Source organism: Phodopus roborovskii, unplaced genomic scaffold (assembly GCF_943737965.1).
Source record: "Phodopus roborovskii unplaced genomic scaffold, PHOROB, whole genome shotgun sequence".
Lineage (NCBI taxonomy): Eukaryota > Metazoa > Chordata > Mammalia > Rodentia > Cricetidae > Phodopus > Phodopus roborovskii.
This window is the reverse complement of record NW_026126540.1, coordinates 22,076,181-22,099,103: the sequence shown is the minus strand read 5'-3', so window position 1 is coordinate 22,099,103 and position 22,923 is coordinate 22,076,181. Positions and strand designations below refer to the sequence as shown.

The following is a 22,923-nucleotide window of genomic DNA, read 5'->3' as shown; positions in this document are numbered from 1 at the left end:
AGACGTTCTGGTGACAGGGTTACTTAGGAGCAGGGCAGCTTCTAAAGCTCTACCCAAACCTCTGCTGTTTTCCAAATAAGAAAGAATCCAGGTCAGTGTTGTTTCTAATCTTTTGTTCCTACTTACTGTTGGACTTTTGGGAAGTTCTTCCTGAGGTCTGCCTCCTATCCACCTCTTACAACACAGACCTCAGGTCTCAGGGGGCATTAGTTAAGGGCTCCTAGAGATACCATTTTCTTTGTAAGGCGACCCAGGAAGGAAACATACAACCAGGACTTGAGAAGAGTAGCCCCTCTCTCAGAGGTCAGGATGTCAATGAAGATGGTTTCCTAAGCATCTTGATGGAGACCTTGCATGCCTATGTGATTGTACCTCCTCACTGGTAAACTCCAGTTTTTGGTGACTGGCTAGCCTCCAGGTGCATCATCCTTATCCATTCACAGTACTTAGGAAAGCTGGCTGTAAAGGGTGCCTCAGTGGTTCCCTAAACCCAATACCTGCACACGGGTGCCTGCCTGACAGTGGCCAAAGGAGCCGAGCAGGGACCTGGGGGTTAGAGTATCTCCCCTTACCACATCTGGAGTCCTGCCTACACATATGGGAACCCAGGAGTCACAGAAGTGGGGCAGAGTGGGACAGGAGAGGAGGAGGAAGAATATGGGGAGATTCTAGTCCCTCCCACTTAGAGATGCGGTCGCCATGGTGACTAAGGACCAGTGAGGTGGGATGGGGTTGGGGATGGGGGTGGGAGGGTGGCGGGAAGGAGGCACTGCGAGACCGGAAAGCCAAGCTGCCTGGCATTCCAGGGGGAGGGAAGCGCAGCGGCATCCCCAGCTCCAGGTAAGAATCGTGGCGAGCTGACAGACAGTGCGGAACAGAGGGGCGGGCCATTGTCTGGCGCTGACTCTGCCCTGAGGAGGGGCAGACAGAGAAGTCAGACCATTGTGTGTAATGCTCAACGCAGCTTCCAGCACTAGCCAGACTGGGAGAGGGAACCCAAGAGGCACTGGGTAAGGGGTTAGGTGGATGGAGTGGGGTGGGTGGTAAGAATGCCGGGGACCTGCAGGATCAGGAAGAGGTGGGGGGTACTGGGGACACAGACTGGGGACATCCTTAGTGCACACACGCACACCCGCGCGCGCGCGCGCGCGCGAACACACACACACACACACACACACAGAGAGAGAGAGAGAGAGAGAGAGAGAGAGAGAGAGAGAGAGAGAGAGAGAGAAGGCACTCAATCATGTAAGTTGATTTGACTGGCTATAATCATTAGAGAAGAGGCAGGGCCATGGGTTAAAAGGTGAGCAGCAAAAGGATGTTCTCCAAGACTCTGCTCTCCCGAGGAGGCTGCCCTTAAGGCTAGGAAGAGAAGGAGGCTGGGAAAATTGGACCTGCCAGTCACTGATGAAGCCAGGGGTGGTTTCTCTACTGACTCTCTCAGTGTGACATCTGTGCAAGACAGGGGCTCCAGAGTGGCAAGGGGTAGGGTGAGGAACCTTCCAGCTAATATCACCCCCTCCTCACCCCTGCTTCCCATTACTTTTGGTGGTCAAGTCCCACAGGAAGGGGCTACTCTCCTTTACAGTCTAGGGGTTGTGGGGAGGACTTGGGAGGGCTGGAATCTGACGGGGATGTTTAAGTTTAACGCTGTGATTTCCAGGGGCTGACATGCTCCTGGGGATTCCCCAGGCTGAGCTCCAGGCCTTATGGAGAATTGAACTGAAGCGATGGGAATGGGGCAGTGAAGATGATATTTCCCTCTAGAGACTGCCTGCTGCCTAATGCCAGCCCTGGCCCAGATGCTTCCGGTCACTTGGTTTCCTCATTTGTGTAGCAAAGGAGGGTGTGTGGCTTGCCAGCTGGAAGCTTCCTGGGAGCAGAACCTGCTACATAATTTGTGAGGCCCAGTGTGAATGAAAATGTAGTCGTCTTTAAAAAAAAAAAAAAAAAGATTAGGACTTTCAAGACAGCAGGCAGGAGGGTACGCCAAGCGTGTCCTCTTCTGAGGACAGGGTCTTATGTGACCGTCACAGTGAGGGACTTGCTGTTGGGACCATGTGCCTTTCTCCACCTGCCTCTCCTCTGAGCTTGACCTGAAAGGCGCTGTGAGGAGAGAGTGGGTGGCACCCAGGGACAGGAAGTACCTGGGCTGAGGTTGACATCAGATGGCCTGTCTTTGGGGAGGTTTCTGTTCCTTCTGAGTCAGGAATCATTCCAGAGTGATTGTTTCTCAGCTGGAGGAGAGGGAGCCCCGATGGATGCTTGCTATGGCTACCCGTTGATTAGTTTTGAGCGAGCGGAGTTAATCCACCAGGGCAGGAGATGGGAGCCAGCCATGTAGGGTGACTTCCGAATTCACTGGTCTGAGGTAGATGGGTGGCTGGCTGGACAGTCCCTGGCCTTGCTTTCCTTCGCTGTGTAAGAAGAAGACTTTAGTGGAACCTGCCGGTGAAAGCTGGGAGGTCTGAAGCACTGCCAGCTCCTCACGCTGTCGGGGGGGGGGGGCACTGGGTCTTGTGGGGAGGTCCAGGGATAGGAATAGGGTAGAGGACATGGCTCTGGAGCTGCTCCTCTGGCTTCCTCTCTCATGGCTCCTCCCTGTGACCCAGATAGGCCAATCTGTCCCCAAAGAGAGGCCCTGGGGTGGTGGCTTCCCAAGCCTGAGCTGGAGGTCAAGGAGACTTAGATGATATCAGGAGAACAGAGAGATAGGCAGAGTCCTGATAATCAGAATCCGGGTTTGGGGGAGTCTTAGCAAATTTGACAGAAATAGCCCTCAGGAGAGGTTCTGTGTGAGCCCAGCCCCTGGGCAATGGCAGAGGATGGACACAGAATGAGAGGCATCAAGGAAGGCCAAGTGGGCTCTACTGTAACTCAAAGGGGGGAGGTTGCCCTCCAGGGAGGACCATCCTAGCAGTGAGAATGGGGTACTTCCTGGAGGTAGAGCAGCCTGGGTCATTGTGCTCTTCAGCCTGAAGTCAGCTGACCTGGGTGAGTGGGCAGGAGCTCAGCCACTCTTTATTGGCCTAGGAGCCCTTAGTGCTTCATTAACCCTGCGTTATGAGGTCTTCCCTGAAGCCTTTAGGGAGGAAGAACCAGCCACCATTCCAGCTGGGTGCCACATCATCTCCTTAGAGCATCCTATGAAGCATGAGCACAAAGGGGAAATTCCTCAGGTTTCCTATTGGCCTGATGCTGACCTAAGGGTAGGCGAAATTAGATAGCATGAGGGTGGCCTCAGCAAAGCCATAGACCCAAACCTCATACAAATGCGGGCTTTTTGTTGTTGCTGTTGTTATTTATGTGTTTCTTTATCTGTGCAGCCCTGGCTGTCCTGGAACTCACTCTGTAGACCAGGCTGTCCTGGATCTCAGAGAGATCTACCTGCCTCTGCTTCCTGAGTGCTGGGATTAAAGGCGTGCGCCACCAAGCCTGACTCTAAATGTTTTATCGTTCAAGAATGTGGGAGGGTCACAGGTTAGGCCTCTATAGCTATTTCTCAGTAGGTGACAGTGGGGAACCCCACCACAGAGTCAGTGGAAAGAGGATATGTAATATGAAAGGCAGTGTCATACTGAGTTGTCTTGAGCAAGGTGGAGACCGCAGCTCAGGCTGCTTAAAATGGAAGTGATGTACTAGAGACACAGGGCCATCACTGAAGTGGCCTAGAATAAGTGGAGGGAGGGAGGTGTGTCTCCCATAAAGCCTGCGAGTTCCCCCCCCCCCATCTCCCCGCCCTGATCCACCATTCACCAACTTCCGCCCAAGCCAGGATCTGTCACAACTCGAGGTAGAAATTCTGGTTTCCCTGGCCTGGAACCCACACTGGCGCTCGCAGGATGGGTGCCTGGAGGGCCGTGCTCCCATTCCAGCCAGGCTGAGCCTTCTTTCTCTGCCTAGACCCCCTCCTTTGCCTTGGATGCTTCAGGGTTTGAACGCAGGACTTCTCAGTGTGGCTGGCTCAAGGGTATGTGAGATGAGGTGGACAACTTCTATTCTGTGGTCTTGGGGGAGGTTGATGCTGCGGAGATCCAGGGAGGCAGACAGCAGAGACCAGGGAGGCCGTAGAGGTTGGGAGTCTGCCAGTGACTTCTGCCCAGGCCACTCCCAAGAAATGCAGGCGCGACGGCCAAGCTGGTAGATAACCTGTCATGCCCCTACCCTGAAGAAGGCGAGATAGGCCCTAGTAAGTCAGAGTCAGAGTCCCTGGGGGCTGGGGAAAGACTAGGTTGCCTGCCGGGATTGGGATTGGGGTGAGTAGCAGGCACAGTGGAGTGACAGGCCAGCCTGGGGATCGATCCTTTGAGTATAGGAACTAGTTCCCCAGAAGCCCTTTGTCCAGAGCCAGGAATGATCAGGGCTCTGGACCATGGGGGCAGGAGGTGCTGAGGGGCAAGAGCGGAAAGGGACTTTTCTGTGTGTCAGCTGAGAGATGACGATGTGGGTTTGCAGGAGGAGACCAGAGGCACAGCGTGGGTCACACCAGAGCCCTTGTCTAGAGGGCAGGAGAGTGCATTGAAAGTGAGACTCTGAGGGCCCTTCCAGAGAGGAACTTGTGCCTCCTGGGGCTCTCCTATTGGCCCTCAGGAAGGGTGTGGTAAGCACTGCTTACCCAGAAAGTGCCTGTTTCCCCAGAGCCATCTGGTGACAGCCTGTCTGACCATGGCCCTGCCATCCCCGGGCCAGGACCCCTGGAGTCTCCTGGGTGTTTTTTTCTTCCAACTGCTCCTGCTGCTGTCACTGTCACCTGCTGCCGGGACTGGTGGGCAGGGGCCCATGCCCAGAGTCAAATATCATGCAGGTAAGTGTCTGGTGACTGGGAGGCATGGGTGTCAATATAAAGACGAAGGGGTCAAGGGAGGAGCAGGGGCTGTCAGAGGGAGGACAATGGGTTGGAGAGACAGAGATGCCGGGGAGCAGTGGAGGGCCTGGGAAGAGGGGGGCCAGAGCCAAAGTCCACGACAGATTGTTCATGGAGCTGGTGAGTCCAAGCCAACCGCAGAAATCACACCAGGCCGTGTTGTATGCGATAGATTGGGCGCCAGGGGAAGACACCACGGACAGCTCACGGGGGGGGGGGGGGGGTGGAGCCTGGTGCCAGCCTCAGTGGTTTCCTGCTGGGGCTTCTGAACCCTCTTGTTCTAGGAAATGCCCCAAGGGAAGTGCTTCACACACACACACACACTCCACACCACTGGTTCAGAAGCTAGGCAGCTCTGTTCTCAGCTTAGAAGCCTTCTGAGGCAGAATGGCAAAGGAGATGTAGGTTCAGTGGAAAGAGAGGCATCCCTGGGTGCGATGGGAGTGCAAACACCAGCAAGACTGCGTCTCAGGGGAAACAGGGTGAGGCCTCAGGGTGGGAGCAGAGTTGAGGGCAGGGCAGCCCGTGCGGTACCTTTCCCGCTTGGTCTCCCAATTCCTCTTGGTCCTAAGATTCCTTGAGACGAAAATGGTAACGACCAGGCTGTCCTCTGACTAACACAAAAGTCCAAACGTGCTGAGGAGGGTCTGAGGCGCTCACTCTTCCTGGCTGATGCGCAGGAGCTCACGCATTCGCATATGTCTGAGTGCACACACAGCGCCACAGTAGGTAGGGAGCGCCACAGTAGGTAGGGAGCGGGCCCTAGTAACCAACTTGCTTAGTCTGTCCAGGTGGCATTCAGGCATGCCCATACTGACAGGGCTCAGAAAGGCAGAGGACACGGCCTTTCTAGTCACAGCGTTACTAGTGGTGGGAGACTCCCATAACAGAGCAAGGGAAGGAAGCAGGGCGCGTGCAGGTGGCAAGACACTTGCCTCAGCTGCTTGTGGCTGAGAACCCTTCCTGTGTCTACCTGTCATCTGTCCTCTCCCATCCTGCCTCAGTGCAGCGCCCCGGGCCAGCGAATGCATCTTCTAGCCTCATTCATTTCCTGCCTGGGCCTTGAGCAGCTTTCCCCCTCTCCACCAGCACCAGACTGTCACTACCTTGTTCTGGGGACTCAACACACAAAGTTCAGATGCCTGCCTGCTATTGGGGGTTCGGGAAAGGGGGCTGACCAGACCAGCCACCTCTCCCTGACCTTTGTCTCAGGAAATAGATGCTCCTCATCTTCTCCTTGTCACTGTCTCTCAACAGGAGATGGGCACAGAGCCCTCAGCTTCTTCCACCAAAAAGGCCTCCAAGACTTTGACACGCTGCTCCTGAGCGCCGATGGCAACACTCTCTATGTGGGGGCTCGAGAGGTCATCCTGGCCCTGAATATCCAGAACCCAGGAATCCCCAGGCTGAGGAATATGGTGAGGAGGCCAGAGATAAAGGGTCTGGCTGAAGTGAGGACAGATGCTGCCTGGGACCAGCATGCTTCGTATAAATGGCCAGCTGCCGCTCTCTGAATCAGCAGTGGCGAGATGGAAATGCCTTTGTGCTCTCGCTATTTGTCGAGGCCGTGAATACCGACTGAGTAGAACCGGCTGCTGAAATGGCTGATACGGAAATCACTGGCATAGGAGAAAAACATTGACTCAAATCAGTGACTCAAACCATTTGATGTGTACCTACTTATGAGAGAACTCCTTGATTCTTGTGTTATCATCCCCCTAATGATAGCAATCTGAGGGAAAGAGGGCAGGGGAGGAAGGAAGGTCCATGGATTTTTCTTAGCAGGTGGTCTCTTGGCTATGGGCTATGGGTTAAAATTCCAGAAGTTCAGTGGCAGGGCACTTTGTCTAGAGTGTGGCAGGCCCTAGGTTTGATGTCTGCACCCTCCTCTGCAGTTTATCTAAGGGATGGCTCAAGAGCTGACAGTCTCCCCAGGAAATGTGTGGGTTATAACCATTGCCATGCATGCCATCTAGCTGCAGCCACCAGCAGGCTGTGAAACTGCGCAAGAGTGCACAGTTCGCCGGTAGCAGAGCCTAGGTTTGAACTCAGATCCATCAGCTTCTACCACAGAGCCATGTCCTGATGAACGCTAATTATGTGGAAGTCATAGTCCTAATTAACTGGTATCACCACTAACCACCTTACTGGTGTTTTTACACCAGAGCTGGAGAGGGAGGGATGGTGGCTTACAGAAAAACCAAAGACTCCATTTCATTTGCTCCTCTTCACTTTCTGCTTCAGATACCCTGGCCAGCTAGTGAGAGGAAAAAGAGTGAATGTGCCTTTAAGAAGAAAAGCAATGAGGTAAGTAGAGTGAGTGGTGCATAGGGACCCCGCCCATAGAAGCCTGGTGTACCTAAGCCCATCACTGGTGACCTGAGAGGTGGGCACAGAGGGGCCTGTCCCTGTGGTTTTGCCTGGATCATGTCCCATCAAGTTTCTCAGTGCTGATCTCAGCCCTTCTCTCCACTGGGAATTGGAGAGCAGCCTTTAAGACCCCAGGAGTTTGGGGTGAGTGGCCTGGCAACTTGATTTCTCTGCTTCCCCCTAGACGCAGTGTTTCAACTTCATCCGTGTCCTGGCCTCTTTCAATGCTACCCACCTCTATACCTGTGGGACCTTTGCCTTCAGCCCTGCCTGTGCCTTCATTGTGAGTCCCCGACACACCCACTTGCTCGCAGGCCCCCAACCCCTCCTCTCACACCCACCCCTGCCTATTCTCAGAAGCCTTGGGAATTTCTGGTCCCTGAGGACCCTCGTAAGATTTCTGGCCCCAGACAAATGTCCCTCTCTGTCCCCTTTACTCCCTCCCTCATGCTCCTCATCTATGAGATGTGCGACCCTGGCATTCTGGGCTCCCAGCCTCTTCCCCCCTCTAGGAACTTCAAGATTCCTACCTGTTGCCCATCTTAAAGGACAAAGTCATGGATGGAAAGGGTCAAAGCCCCTTTGACCCTGTTCACAAACACACAGCTGTCTTGGTTGGTGAGTATCAGGCTTCCCAGACCATACTAAAACTTGCCTGTTCTAGTCACTTTGGGAAAAGTGAGGCATGATAGTTTTTCAAAGAAAAGGACAGATGGAACAAGAAGCTTCGGAAGGCAGGATCAGAGGAAGAATCAGGAAGCCCAAGGGGGTGTAAGGAAATCCATGTGGGAAGATGCTAGGCCTTATGGTCTGGTAAGGCAGGCACCAGATGAGCCCTGAGGTTCAGCCACTTGCTTAACCACTGAGCATGGGCGAATGCCTTTCCTGATGCGCTCCACATTGAGCTGGGTCCTGAAGGGGCTACAGCAAAGAAGTCATGTGTCTCTGCCCAACACTGACTGTCACAGACTTCCCAGCCTGGCTTCCTACAGATGGATGTTGCTTTTTGAGCAGACTTAAAAGATAAGCAGGGACCCAGGGTGTGTGAGCGCAAGTCAGGGGTATTCTGGGGTTGGTGTTTAAGAAAGGATCAGAATAAGGCTGGCAAGTGCTCAATACAAAAGGCTTCACAGGCCATTGCCTGTGGCCAGAGGGATCTAAGAAAGGTGCCTGCTGTGTGTGTGTGGGGGGGGAGGCGGTATGAGCTGGCTTTGGGGTTCTGCAAGAGGGAATGGAATAGAAGGAAGGCATGTCTGAGGACGGCAGGCAGCCTCCCCTGATACACTTGCTTCTCCCTCTCCCTGGTCCTAGATGGGATGCTCTATTCTGGCACCATGAACAACTTCCTGGGCAGCGAGCCCATCCTGATGCGCACGCTGGGATCCCAGCCTGTTCTCAAGACTGATGTCTTCCTACGCTGGCTGCACCGTAAGGACCTGACTCCAGTCAACATGAGTTTGGGCCCCCTTCCTTATCCTGGGTCTGTGATTTGCTTTAACTCACTTGGCTTTCTTTGGAAAAATGAATTAGAGAAGTGCACGCAACTGGCTGGGGTGGTGCACGACTTTAATCCCAGCATTTGGGAGGCAGAGGCAGCAGCAGGTGGATCTCTGAAGGGAAGGCAGCCTGGTTTACATCGTGAGTTTCAGGCCAGCCAAAACTATAGTGAGATCTTATCTCAAAAAGGAAAAAGAGTACACATTATGTCTCAACGGGCTGTGGGATAGGAGGTAACCTCTGTTCTGGCCCTCAGAGCCCACCTAAAGGTGTCACCAAGGGAACTCTGAGCATCCTGATAGTCAGTCCCTAAGTCTAACTGCCCTGCCTCTCCCGCCCCCCGCAGCGGATGCCTCCTTCGTGGCAGCCATTCCATCCAACCAGGTCGTCTATTTCTTCTTCGAGGAGACAGCTAGCGAGTTTGACTTCTTTGAGGCTCTGTACACATCCAGGGTGGCTCGAGTCTGCAAGGTCTGCCCCTTGGTCTGGCGGAGGGCTGGCTGGCTGCCAGGGAGCCAATGGGAGCGGGGAGAGGTGGATGGGGCGGGTCCTTGCGCGACTCCATGGGTTCCCCTAGAACGACGTGGGTGGCGAGAAGCTGCTGCAGAGGAAGTGGACCACCTTCCTGAAAGCCCAGTTGCTCTGCGCCGAGCCAGGTCAGCTGCCATTCAACGTCATCCGCCACGCAGTCCTGCTGCCCGCCGGTTCTCCCTCTGCTTCCCGCATCTATGCAGTCTTTACCTCCCAGTGGTGAGCAGCATGGCAGGGGAAAGGAGGGCTTCAGTCAGGGATCCAAGGGAGGCGGGAGCTGATGAAAACCTACTTTATAACACTGTACTTTACATAGGAAGGCATTTGAGGAGCGGCACCGGACCGCAGGGATCCTACTGTCTTTCATGCACAGGGTGAAACGAAGCGCAGAGACTAGTTTAATTGTGCCTGGTTCCGAAAAGGATGGAAGGAAGCTTAGAGAAGGCAGATACTAAAAATCATCAAAACACCCAGCGTGGTGGCACAGGCCTGTGATCTCAGCACTTGGAAGGTAGAGACTTGCAAGGAATTGGAGGACAGTCTGGACTACACAGAGAGAGGTTGTCTCAAACGAAACAAAACATTGGTAAAACAGAGCTAGACATGATGATGAGGAAAGAAGCTCAGGGGTTTAAGGACTAATGTCTCAAAATTAAACAAGGGCAGGGCTCGTAGCTCAGTCAGTAGTGTTTGCCTAGCATGTACAAAGCCTTGGGTTTGATCCCCAGCATCAGGTAAGTCAGGGACGGTGGTACAAGGGGCACATGAGAAGAAAAGACAGGATTAGACATTCAAGGCTACAGGAGACTGTCTCAAAACGACTAAACAAAGCCCATCAATTAGGTAAGGAAATAGAAGAAAAAGGAAATTACCAGCAGGTAGGGAGAAGATCTGCATAGCACAAAAGCTACTGTAATACTAGCCACGCATTTAACACCAGCTTCCTGATAGTCAGGGCCAAGAGGGAGACTGCTGATTGAAAAAAAAAAAAAAAGAGGAAAGCCTTGCTCATGACCAAGAAACGTTAAATGATTTGCCAAAGGTCCCACATCTACATCTACAGTTTGGCATCTTCGTGTTAGGCATCTGCCAGCAGTGTGCCAGGAAGAAAGGTTTCTGGTATGCAGGGTCTGATATCAGTGAAAGGCGGAGCTGAAGAGAGTATGGGAGGGAGACGTATGGGTTCAACACAGACCGAGACAGAAGAAATAGCAAAGCTGTGGTTTACTTTCTGAGGGCCAAGAATCCAAGGGACTTAAAGAAGGAAGGCTACGTGTGAACCCAGCCTGAAGCCGGTTCTACCACTCTTCCTGTGGGCACAGCCCAGCCTGGGCAGGACAAGCAGGGGCCACCCCAGGGCCTATGCCCCAATTAATCCTCATTAGGAACAATCATATTTCAGATCCTGCGATGGGCTTCTAGCCAGGTCTTAGGCCAGAGCCAGGGAACCCTCTGGGGCTCTCAGGTCCTTATCATAAGCAAGGCTGGCCTGGCTCCTACCCTCCAGGCCTGCTGGAATTCCACTGAGTTCAACCGGGGCTGGAGGGGCAATGGCTGCAAGGAGGAAACCCCAGTGAGCACCCTCTCTGGCTGTCTCCAGGCAGGTCGGTGGGACGCGGAGCTCTGCGGTCTGTGCCTTCTCTCTCGCGGACATAGAGCGTATCTTTAAAGGAAAGTTCAAGGAGCTGAACAAGGAAACTTCTCGATGGACCACTTACAGGGGCCCTGAGGCCAACCCGAGGCCAGGCAGCGTGAGTACCACCTACTCCTCCCAGAGCCTCCCGGAATGCATGTAAAAGCACCATCGTGGCATGGTAAATCCACACACCAGCCCATATGCCACAGATGTCCAATATTGCCCTACATCCAGAACAATTGCCAGGGCCACCTCTTTCCTTGCTAAGTGAACACCAAATACCTGGTTGTATCACTGAAGAATTAAGAGCACCTGGGTGGGGTGCCAAGTACAGGGAAGCTTCACCCACATTTTGTAGTTTTCAGATTGGGTCTCAAGTAACCCAGGCTGGCCTTGAACTCCTGATTACCCTGACTCACCTCCCAAATGCCTAGAGTTCAGGCACACACCCTGTCCAGCTTTTCACCTGCTAACCTCCTGTAACTTTTTAAAATCTGAATTATATGTGCCCTGTTTAAGGAATCAAATAGGCCAAGTGCAGGGGTGCATGCCTGTCATCTCGGCACTTCGGTGGAAGTAGAGACAGGGGGATCAATGCAAACTCAAGGCAAGCCCGGGCTACACAGCAAGATTCTATCTCAAAGATATCAGAATGGGTAAATAAATACAAAATCAAGGAAATCTTCTGGAGTGGTGCTGAACCACCATTCCCATCCAAGGCTGGCCTGGAACTCGCCTCCCACCCCTGCCCCAAGTGCGGGGGGGGGGGGTGTTACAGGTGTGTAGTACCGCTCCCATCCCTCTCTGGCGTATCTCTTTTCAATCTTGTGCCCGGCGTCATAACATTGGTAGCTTGGAATCATTTTTAAAGGCAGCGTGCACCTTGGAAACTAGCAAATTCTGCAAATCAGCTTGCCATTCCCTTCCTTCCCAGTGGACTATTTCTAACCACTGTGTGAGCATCAGAAGGTAGGCTTTTCTTTTTAGTTTTGAGAATCCCAGAACCTCATGAGTGCCAGGCAGGTGCTTTAACACTAAGCCACCCTACTAATTGTTGAAACATTTACTTATTTGTTGTCTGTGAATATGTGTGCGGGTGCATGTGTGCCAGGGCATATGTGTGAAGGTCAGGGGACAACTTTGGGGAGTTGGTTTCCTTCTACCATTGTCAGATTTACCTCCTGAGCCATCCCACCAGCCCCTGTCAGTAATTTGGCAGGATTAATATATGGCAGGAATTAATAAATTTGGCAGGAATAATATGACTTATTCACAGTTGAGCCAAGCAGTAAGCCACAATTACTTTTCCTTTTTACATACTTTTTTATTTTCCTGGGGTTAGTAGTTATCCTAGTCTTTTTTGCTTGCTTTTTCTAAGGTCTTAGACTCATTTCTACCTCTTCCTGGATCTCCTGCAGTCAGACCGTTGGCTCTTTAAACAGTTCCACTCTCCAGGAAAGCCTATTGGCTGCATCTTAGGCTGCTGACCTCCAGGTCTGCAGTAGCCACAGCAGCACCGCCCGGTAGCTTCCCTTCCCACTCTTCCTGGAGAGTCCTTTGGCCGCTCTCCAATGACCTATCTTCAGTTTCATGCATGTATCCCATGACTGCATCTTCCTTTCCTTTTCCATCTTTTTTACTTTCTCCTCTCTCTCTCTCTCTCTCTCTCTCTCTCTCTCTCTCTCTCTCTCTCTCTCTCTCTCTCTCTCCATTCTCCACTCTGAGATAGGGTTTCTCTGTGTAATGGCTCAGGGTGTCCTAGAACTTGCTCTGTAGACCAGGCTGACCTCAAACTCATGGAGATACCCCTGCCTCTGCCTCCTGAGTGCTGGGATCAAAGGTGTGGGCCACCATCGCTCAGCGAGGCTCACTCGGTTGCCTGTAGCTTCCAGAGCTGTTTGGATTTGTCTTAAGTTGTTTGGGCACCTAACCCTCTGGATGTCACTTGTTTTCTCTCACTGGACTATTTAATGTTTAAATTGTATATTTGTTTTGTTGTTTGCTTGTTTTGTGTGAGGGGTCAGAGGACAGCTTACGGGAGTCGCCTCCCTCCTTCAGTTAGGGAGAGAGCACAGGGCATCCTTATGTTTGGCAGCAAGCACCTTTACCTGCTGAACCATCTGGGTGTCCCTTGTGCTCACATATTCCACACTGAGCTTCCATGGATTTTGTGTTGCACTGGACGCCCAGGGAAGCACTTCAACCTGGAAATTTTATTTTCTTCAGTGCTAAGAAACTTTTCTATGCTCATTGTCTCAGCCCCCGTTCTGTTGTTGTGAGGGGACACCGTGGCTAAGAAAGCTTATAAAAGAAGGCGTTTAATCCAGTGTGTGTGTCGGGGAGGCGCTTGCTTACAGTTTCAGAGGGTGCCTAGGAGTCCAGACGTGGGCACTGGATCCTCTGAAACTGGAGTTACAGATGCTGTGAGCCACCAAGTAGGTGCCGGGGACTGAACTCAGGTCCTCTGCAACCGCTGAGCCATCTCTCCAACTCTTATTTTAAGTTTTTGAAACAGATTTTACTATGTGACTCGGCCTGGCCTCAACCTTGCAATTCTCTTTCCTCTGTCTTTGAAGTGCTGGGATGACAGACATGTGCCACCATTCACAGCTCAGACTTCTAATAATCCAGTAGTGTCACCCATATCATAAAGGGGCCTTGGTGTGTGTGTGTGTGTGTTCTAGGCCACAGGTTGGTGTTCTGTTTCTTCCTCAATTGTTTCACCATCTCTCCCCCCACCCCTTTTTCTTGTACTACGCTGGCCTAGCTGGCCTAGAACTCACTATTTAAACCAGGTTGACCTTGGACTGACAGAGATCTGTCTACTTTTGCTTTCCATATGTTAGGGCTACTGTGCCCAGCCTTCCGTCTTGCTTTTTTGAGACTGATCTCACTAAACCTGGAGCTCATGGATTGGCTAGCTTGCTTGGCCGTCAAGCCCTAGAGATCCTTCCAGCTCTGGGACTACAGGCACACACTGACTTTTATGGGGATACCCAGAACCCAAACTCAGATCCTTATACTTGTACATTTATTGATTAAGCTCTAGCCTTCCCCCAACCCCTGCACTTTTTTCTTTGTGTAGTTCTGGCTGTCTTGGAACTCACTCTGTAGACTGGGCTGGCCTCAAACTCAGAGAGCTGCTTGCCTCTGCCTCTAGAGTGTTAGGATTAAAGGTATGAGCCACCAGCACCCAGCTAGATTTTTTTTGTTTGTTTGTTTTTGTTTTGTTTTGTTTTTTAAGTCTCTTATCATTTGTACTTTCTTTTTTGGTTTTTGAGACAGGGTTTCTCTGTAGCTTTGTAGACCAGGCTGGCCTCAAACTCACAGAGATCCGCCTGCCTCTGACTCCTAAGTGCTAGGATTAAAGGCGTGCACCACCACCTGGCTCTTTTTCTTTTTAAGATTTATTTTTATAGCTAGGGTATTTATTTTTGTTTATGAGTATGTATATGTGTGTTTCTGTGTGTGCCACATATGTGCAAGAACAGAACACCAACCTGTGCCTATAACATGGATGCACACACACACACACATATGTACACACACACACACCAAGACCAGAAGAAGTGTCAGAACCCCTGAAGCTGAAGTTAAGAGTCAGCCACACATGGGGCTGGAGAGGTGGCTCAGAGGTTAAGAGCACTGGCTGCTCTTCCAGAGATCCTGAGTTCAATTCCTAGCAACCACATGGTGGTTCACAACCATCTGTAATGAGATCTGGTGCCCTTTTCTGTCATGCAGACATACATGCAGGCAGAACACTATACATGACAAATAAATCTTAAAAAGGAAAAAAGTCAGCTGCACAACACAAGCATTCTCCATCAATGATCTCAATGATCTCTCCCCTTTTGTCTTGCAGGTGACTTGTTTGTCTTACAGAGTTGTCTAGTCTAGATCCTAGTGATGTTTCTGTGATGTAGTTTATCTAGTCTGTGTGAGAGAGAGAATGTGACTGTGAGTGTGTGTGTGAGAGAGACAGAGGGTATATGTGTGTGTGTGTGAGAGAGAGAGTGTGTGTGTGTGAGAGAGAGAGCTCTTAGCTGGTCTTGAACTCACAGCAAACCTTCTCTGTCAGGCCGAGTGTGATGGGTTGATAGGTGTGAGCCACCACTTCTGACTTCCTCTTTGGTTTGTGTGTCTTCCTTCCTTCCTTCCTTCCTTCCTTCCTTTTTCCTGTGTGGTTTAGTTTCTGTCTTTCTTGTTTGTAGTTTTACCCTCGAATCCACTGTTCCTTGGCTTTGCACCTACTTACATAAAATGTGGTGGCTCACACCTGTAATTCCAGTACTCAGGAGACTGAGACAGATTGAGAGTTCAAGGCCATGTCTGGAATTTTATTAAAGTGTGGGAGTCTGGACAGGTGGTTCAGTGGTTACGAGTGCTTACTGTTTTTGCAGAGGACCTGAGTTCGGTTCCCAGTACCCATGTCAGGCAGCTCCAGGGGATCTGATACCTCTGGCCTCCACAGGCACCTGAACTCTTGTGCACACAGACGTACATAAAAAAAAAAAGCAATAAAATGGAATATTTTTAAAATATTTAAGGAAAAAGCCTCCATAGCAGGAGACAAGAATAGGTTCGTGTATTCTCTGCTGGCACAGAAAAGGGATGTCGATGTTGTCATCTCCTTTACAGTTGAGGGGTTTGCAGCTCAAAGGGGTGAAGTAACTTGTGTTACTACACCTTGTAGTAACTACACTGCACAGCTTGTAGGTGACAGTGGACTGGCTTCGGGGTGGTGCCCTTGGACAGGAAGGATGGTCGTCTTGAGCGAAGACTCTCTCAGTTGACAGGGCCTTCAAAGAACAGCTGCTCCAACACCCTCGAGTATGAGTGGAAAAAAAAAAAAAAAAAGAGGGCTCAGAATGGAGGAGGAACTCCCCCAAGTCACGAAGCAAGTTCATGAAGAGCTGCCACACAGCCCTTCTCTGTCACACCTCCATTCTGTCACTGACTCAGCACTGACTGTGCTGGCTTCTATGCCATGCCTGGGACCACAGACCCCAAAAAGCCGGGCGTTTGCCCGAAGGAGCCTTTGCCTGCTTCATGCTGGCTTTGATGCAGGAGGCCCCGAAGGCCAGGACAGTCAGAACAGCTAGCATGGTAGGTGCTCTGCGCTGGTCACTTTCCATGTATCAGAGCATTTACGCCTGACGGAGAGCCTGGAGGCACTGGACCTGAGTTTTACCCACACCGTGAACTGAGTAGTGCCCGGAGGAAAGAGGGCACGGGAGGGGTGTAGTGAGAGGAGGGTAGGGGTGCAGCCGTGTATGAGCTGAAGGGAAAGTACCAGCTGACACAGTCTGTTTCCTTCCTCCTCTAGTGCTCCACGGGGCCGTCCTCTGACAAAGCCTTGACCTTCATGAAGGACCATTTTCTGATGGATGAGCATGTCGTAGGAAGGCCGCTGCTGGTGCAGTCTGGTGTAGAATACACACAGCTTGCAGTGGAACAAGCTCAGGGTCTTGATGGCAGCAGCCATGTGGTCATGTACCTGGGCACGTGTGAGTATGGGGTTCTGGAATATACCTGCATGACCAGAGCAGGGACTGCACCCAGATTGAGGCAGGACGACTTTGAGTTCATCCAAGTTTTCAGTTCATTCATTCAACAGGTGGTTCGGGTGGGAGCCCCCTGCTGGACTCTGGAGACAGTGGAGTGTGGCTGGACCCTGTCTCTAGCCTTTCTGAGCTTTTCAGTCTGCTGGGGAATACACCCTGGATCTTCTCTGGTCTTAGAAAAAGCTGCCTGCCTTCTGGGAGAAACCATACCAGAGGCAGAAGGCATGGGTAGAGTGGGAATTATGACTGAAGGGGCCATCAAGGGTGCCCTGGAGAAGGTAGGAGCCAGGCCCTTATTTTATTTACTTGTTTGTTTGTTTGTTTATGAGAGTCTTGCTCAGCCCTTGCTGGTCTCAAACTTACTATGTAGCTAAGACTGACCCTGAACTTCTGACCCACCTGCTGGACTTCCAAATGCAGGGATCACAGTGTGCCCCTGCCCCCACACGGCAGGCCTGCTTTTATGTGGATGGGGATCTAGATCAGGGCTTTATGAGCTTCAGGCAAGCACTCTACCAGCTGGGGTAGGTTCTCAGCCCCCCCACTTTTGAATAGACAGAAAAGACCAAAAGGATCCAGTGGAGAGGGCGATGCCAAGAAGGCAGGAGAGGAAACGCTTGGCAGGTCAAGCTGTGAAGGCAGCAGGAGGCGGGGCTGGAGACCCAGGGGGCTGATGTCTGGAAGCCTCTGAGTCCTCTAGGAGGCAGGAGGACCAGAGCCAGGAGCCAAGAATGAGGGTGGGCTTAGGAGAGAGGGACAGTCCGCTGGGGGTGTGGCTAGACAGCCACAGTGCTTCACTGGGAGAGACTGTCTTCCTTCACTCTTCCAGGCCATGCTAAGAGGCCTGTCTTGGCTACGCATTTGCTGAGCATACAGTAGGAAAGACACAAACAAAAATCCCCATGCTTGTGGAGTGGGTGGAGACAGACCCTAATGGTTGTGAATGAGAACACTGCATAGAGCTTTAGCTAGAGAACCAGGCAGAGCAGGGCAAGGGGGTCCTGCCAGGGGAGTCTGCCTTCTTTAGTGACAGGATCTCATTCTGTCACTCAAGGGAGGTGACAACTTTGTAAATTATTTATTTTGGTTTTTCAAAACAAGGTTTCTCTGTGTAACAGCTCTGGCTGTCCTGGAACTCGCTTTGTAGAACAGGCTGGCCTCGATCTCACAGGTAGACCTGTCTGCCTCTGCCTCCTGTGTGCTGGGACTAAAGGCATGTGCCACCACCGCCTGGCCTTTTATTTTATTTTTGAGACAGGGTCTTGCTATGTAACCCTTGGCTGGGCTGACACTATATAGACCAGGCTGGCTCAGAACTTAAAAAGGTTTTCCTGCCTCTCTGCCTCCCAATTGCTGGAATTAGAAGATGGACCACCATGCCTTGTCCTTTTTGTTGTTGTTGGGTTTTGTTTGTTTGTTTTTTTGAGACAGGGTCTCATTCTATAGTTCAGGCTGGCCAGGAACTCATAATTCTCTTACCTCAGATTTCTGGGTGCTGGGAAGTTGCAGCTATTAAAAAGGTGGTCAGAGCAGGGCTTGGTGTTGTGAGCTTTGTATCCTAGTTACCTGAGAGGATTGAGGCAGGAAGATTGTATATAGTCCAGCCTGGGTTACAGAGTAAGACCCTGTCTCAGAAAGTTAAAAGAGGGCTGAGAAAGCAGCTCAAGGGGAGAGCACTTGCCTACCTGTGAGAGGCCCTGGATTAAGACAGGCTGGGGAGATGGATGGCTCAGTTGTGAGGACCTGAACTCAGAGGCTCAGCACCCATGGGAAAACTGGGAGCTGCACTGGGTACCTATCAAACCAACACCGGGGGCAGAGGGTGGGGCAGATGGGTGGATCCCTGGTGCTTATTTACTAGGCAGCCAGTCTAGACTGACTCCAAGTTCAATGAGAGACCTTGCTCAGCAAATCCAGTAGAGTGACTGAGTGAAGTAGCTCTGTCCTCTACGTGCATGTGGGTATGCACACCTGGAAGGTACATGCATCACACACACACACACACACACACACACGCACGCACGCACGCACGCACGCACGCACGCACGCACACACACACACACACACACACAGAGAGAGAGAGAGAGAGAGAGAGAGAAAGAGCTGGCTATAATAGCGCGCTGTCTGTCCCTGGGCCAGGGAGGGACTGAGACTGAGTGGCCTGGATACTCTGCCTGGCTTGCAGGGGAGGTGTGTGAGGGCAGTGAGGGGCAGCTCCACCTTCTCTTTGTCTCCCCAGCCACAGGATCCCTGCACAAGGCTGTGGTTCCTGAGAACAGCAGTGCTTATCTTGTGGAGGAGATCCAGCTGAGCCCTGAGCCTGAGCCTGTTCGAAACCTGCAGCTGGCCCCCACTCAAGTGAGAAGAGACGGGAACGGAATATAATCATTCTACGGGGATGACCTGGGGAGCCTGGGCCAGGGTGCTGGGGCTCCTGACCCCCTCCGTCTCTCTTCCAGGGTGCAGTGTTTGCAGGCTTCTCAGGAGGCATCTGGAGAATTCCCCGGGCCAATTGCAGTGTCTATGAGAGCTGTGTGGACTGTGTCCTTGCCAGGGACCCCCACTGTGCCTGGGACCCTGAGTCAAGAATCTGCAGCCTTCTGTCTGGCTCCACCCTGTGAGTGTTGGTCCTGAATGGTGGCTGAAGACAGTCTGTCAGGGCTCCCCTTACACAGCTTCTGCCACTATTCCTGCCCTCCGACACATTCACTCCCAGATTCCACTCCTCTGGTTTGTTTCTCACAGGTGGCCTTCTGCAGAGCAGTTGTGAAGCTGCCCGTTTTCTTCTACCTGGTCTTCCTAGCCCACCTTCTTCCTTTTGCCCCCCCCCCCCCTTCGGTCTGTTTTAAGAGCTGAGTTTGTTTCCTTGCCTTCTCAGGAGTTCCTGGAAACAGGACATGGAACGAGGCAACCCGGGCTGGGCATGTGCCCGTGGTCCCATGGCCAGGAGTCCCCGGCGTCAGAGCCCCCCTCAACTTAGTGAGTGTGGGGACAGAGGAGGTGCCCAGGCACCAAGGGCTTTGGGTAGGGCTGGCTTTTCTGCCCCATGGCTTCTGCAGCACCTGCCTAGGCTGAGACCTAAATCCCTGAGTCAGGATGGATTGGAACCTGGCCGTGGATAGGAGAGGCATTCTGAGCTGGAGCGCACTAGGGTGCCGGCTGAGGTTGATGTGGGTTTGGTGTCTGAGTTGGAATGAGGAATGCTGGAGGCTTGCCTATCACTACCTACACCATGCTAAACAGGCCAGACCTTGGCTGATTTCAGGAGCTCGGGGTTGGACCTGGTTGGATGTTAGTGGGAGAAAGAGTGGGGGCTGGTTTGGAGTCTAGCTTGGAGGCAGAGAAGGGGTGAGCCTTGAGTTTGGGAGTTGAATGGAATCAGAAGACAGACAGACATGGTGGTCATACCAACAATCCTAGACATCCGGCTAGCTTGGGCTACAGAGTGGAACCAGATGCAAATAAGGCTGTCTGTCCCCCCCCCCCCCCCCCCCCCCCTTCCTCCTCTTTGCTGCCCTCCAGTTAAAGAAGTCCTGGCAGTCCCCAACTCCATCCTGGAGCTGCCCTGCCCTCACCTGTCAGCACTGGCGTCTTACCACTGGAGTCACGGCAGAGCCACAATTCCAGAAGCCTCTTCCACTGTCTACAATGGCTCCCTCTTGCTACTGCCTCAGGATGGTGTTGGGGGCCTCTACCAGTGTGTGGCCACTGAGAACGGCTACTCATACCCTGTGGTCTCCTACTGGGTAGATAGCCAAGACCAGCCCCTGGCTCTGGATCCTGAGCTAGCGGGCGTTCCCCGGGAACGTGTGCAAGTCCCACTGACCAGGGTCGGTGGTGGAGCTTCCCTGGCTGCCCAGCGGTCCTACTGGCCCCATTTTCTCATCGTCACTGTCCTCCTGGCCATAGTACTCTTAGGAGTACTCACTCTCCTCCTTGCTTCCCCACTGGGAGCACTACGGGCTCGGGGCAAGGTTCAGGGCTGTGGGACACTACCCCCCAGGGAAAAGGCCCCACTGAGCAGGGAACAGCATCTCCAACCCTCCAAGGACTACAGGACCTCTACCAGTGACGTAGATGCTGACAACAACCATCTAGGCACAGAAGTGGCTTAAACTGAGGGCACAGATGGGAGCTAAACACAGCAAGTCCCTGGCCCTGTTGTTTGGGCCAGGCACAGTACCACTCCCACTGGGGTGGGAGGCTCTCCTGCTACTGCGTGTCACCTACAGCACCCAGTAGGGCCTCCCCTGTGGGACTCTCTTCTGTAAGCACATGGACTATCTCCACACCGGCACCCCTGCCGGGACAGGAAGAACCAGACAGGAGTCTTCAGTTTTGATCAACCAATCCCAAGAGCTCCAGGAGACCCTGAAAGGCGTGGCTGTCCACGACTCTGTGATGACAACTCAGAGCCATCTGAGCAAGCTGGGGCTGTTCCCCAAAACTCCATTCCGGAAGCTGTCACTCTGGAAGCTGCTGCTGCTTTGAACACCAGCCTTCCTTTCTCCTGGGTCTTCCCCTCTGCTTCCCTTGCCAATCATGCCCTACTGTTTGGGAAGTCCTTTCTGAAGTCTGACCACCTCCCTTGTTGCTTCAGTTTAGACAGATCGTTACTGTCTCTGCCCTGGCTAGAATGGCAGGCATAATCTGAGCCTTGTTCACTTGTCATGTGTGGCTGACCTCCTCCCCTCTTGGACTCTTTCCCTCCTCTTCCCTTTGTTTTGGGATTCAGAAAACTGCTTGTCACAGACAATTTATTTTTTATTAAAAAAGACATAAGCTTTAAACAAAGCTTAGGATGTGCTGTTTTCACGTAGCCAAGTTCCCACCAGGAGAGCCTGTGTGTAGGATGAGAGCTTGGGTGGCACCCGCCTGACAGCCCCAGCCTGCCCCAGCCAACCCCTCCCTGAGCACCAGGCAGAGCCAGGACTGTGTGGACAGCCTCAGCGCTGCCTGCTAGACATTGTGGCCACCGCACCTGCTGTCCCCGGCGTCCCCACGCTCATCGTGACTCCAGTTCAGCTCTGCCCACAGAAGCTCCACCACCACCCCCACTCTGGCCCCCATCGCTCTGCACAGCCGACAAGCAGGCTCTCTCTGCCCACACCTCCACACCGCCTTTTCCTCCCTCTGCCAGGAAGTCACACATCGGTCTGCAACTAAGACTGTCCCCGTTCTCTAGTGTGACTCCCAGCAAGGCTCCCCCTCAACTAACTGGTTCCCTCCTCCTGACTACAGGTGTGTACATGGCGCGAAAAACAGATCGCACGGGTTTAGGGGTACCCACCTGTGGCCCCAGTACTCAGGAGGCAGAGCCAGGAGAAGCAGGAGCTGAAAACTAGCCTTGGCTACATAGTTAAGCTGAGGCCAAGCTGGGCTACAAGAATGTCTCAGAACATCAAAACTGAAAAGCCAGTAACTTCCCTGGCTCCTCTGCCTATTCAGTCTGTACTTGGGTCCCCTTTTCTATGACCACTGAACGCCAGAGTAGCCTACCTTTGTCCCTTCCCCTAGTTCTCTTTAACCCTGTGCTGTGGCTCTCCCCACCTCTCTGCTCAGCCAGCCACCCACAGGTGCCCCTGCCTCACCAACCTTCTACTGAAAGGGTTTTAGAGCCAGCAAGATGACTCAACGGGAAAGGCACTTGCCACCAAGCCTGTCTGACCTGAGTTCAGTCCCTGCGACCCACATGGTAGACTGAAATCCGAGCTCTACACATATATGTCCACACATATAAATGAATAAATGTCATACGAAATTTTGTTTTTAATTGTGGGGGCTGGAGAGATGGCTCAACAGCTAAGAGCACTGCCTGCTTTTCCAGAGGACTCAGGTTCACTTCCCAGCACCCACGTGGCAGCTCAGTCTGTAGCTCCAGTTCCAGGGGATCTGACATCCTCAAACACACATGCACGCAGGCAAGACACCAATGCACATAAAAAATTTTAAGAAACCAAAAAAATACACAGCAATGTTTCTCCTCCCCCACTCTCCCTGCCATTTTACCACTCTGCTGCTGCTTTTTCTTTTTCAATTAAATTTTATTTCTTTTACATGTGCAGCAGGGAGTGGAGCATGCCTGTGCCACGGCACACATGTGCAGTCAGTTCCCTTCTTCCATCATGAGTGTCAGGTTGGCAGCAAGCACGTTGGTCTACCGATCCATCTCCACTGATCAGGAGTCTTTTTTCTCTTTCTTTTTTAATTAGATTTGTTTTACTAATATGAGTGCTTTGCCTACACATTTGTCTGTGCACCACATGCATGCCTGGTACCTGTAGAAGGGCTGAGCCTTCATGTGAGTGCTGGGAATCAAGCCTTGGTCCTACATAAGAACAAGTGTCCTTAACCACTGAGCCAGCTCTCCAGCCCGAGTTCCTTTTTAAAGGCTGAGTAATATTCTATTGTGTGCATCTGAAATACCCTCAGAGTGTGGACCTTCACGCTCCAACTCA

At 52.3% G+C, this 22,923-nt stretch overlaps 1 protein-coding gene across 1 annotated transcript; it reads left to right on the top strand.

Moving 5' to 3' along the window:
* Positions 1-4,485: 4,485 nt before the first annotated feature.
* Sema4a (semaphorin 4A) lies at positions 4,486-21,259 on the top strand. Its single transcript, XM_051198798.1, has 14 exons — positions 4,486-4,804; positions 6,122-6,282; positions 7,109-7,171; positions 7,419-7,517; positions 7,747-7,852; positions 8,546-8,662; positions 9,078-9,202; positions 9,309-9,481; positions 10,863-11,013; positions 16,228-16,408; positions 18,705-18,823; positions 18,925-19,082; positions 19,344-19,444; positions 19,988-21,259. The coding sequence occupies exons 1-14, from the start codon at positions 4,666-4,668 to the stop codon at positions 20,578-20,580; spliced, it is 2,286 nt and encodes a 761-aa protein (XP_051054755.1). The 5' UTR covers positions 4,486-4,665; the 3' UTR covers positions 20,581-21,259.
* The last annotated feature ends 1,664 nt before the right edge of the window (positions 21,260-22,923 follow it).

Excerpts from the sequence above, each read along its gene's own strand:
- Sema4a (XM_051198798.1), top strand. The coding sequence starts at position 4,666 with ATGGCCCTGCCATCCCCGGGCCAGGACCCCTGGAGTCTCCTGGGTGTT. Across the intron at positions 9,203-9,308 it reads GGGTGGCTCGAGTCTGCAAG|AACGACGTGGGTGGCGAGAA; the intron begins GTCTGCCCCTTG and ends GGGTTCCCCTAG. Across the intron at positions 19,445-19,987 it reads TCAGAGCCCCCCTCAACTTA|TTAAAGAAGTCCTGGCAGTC; the intron begins GTGAGTGTGGGG and ends GCTGCCCTCCAG.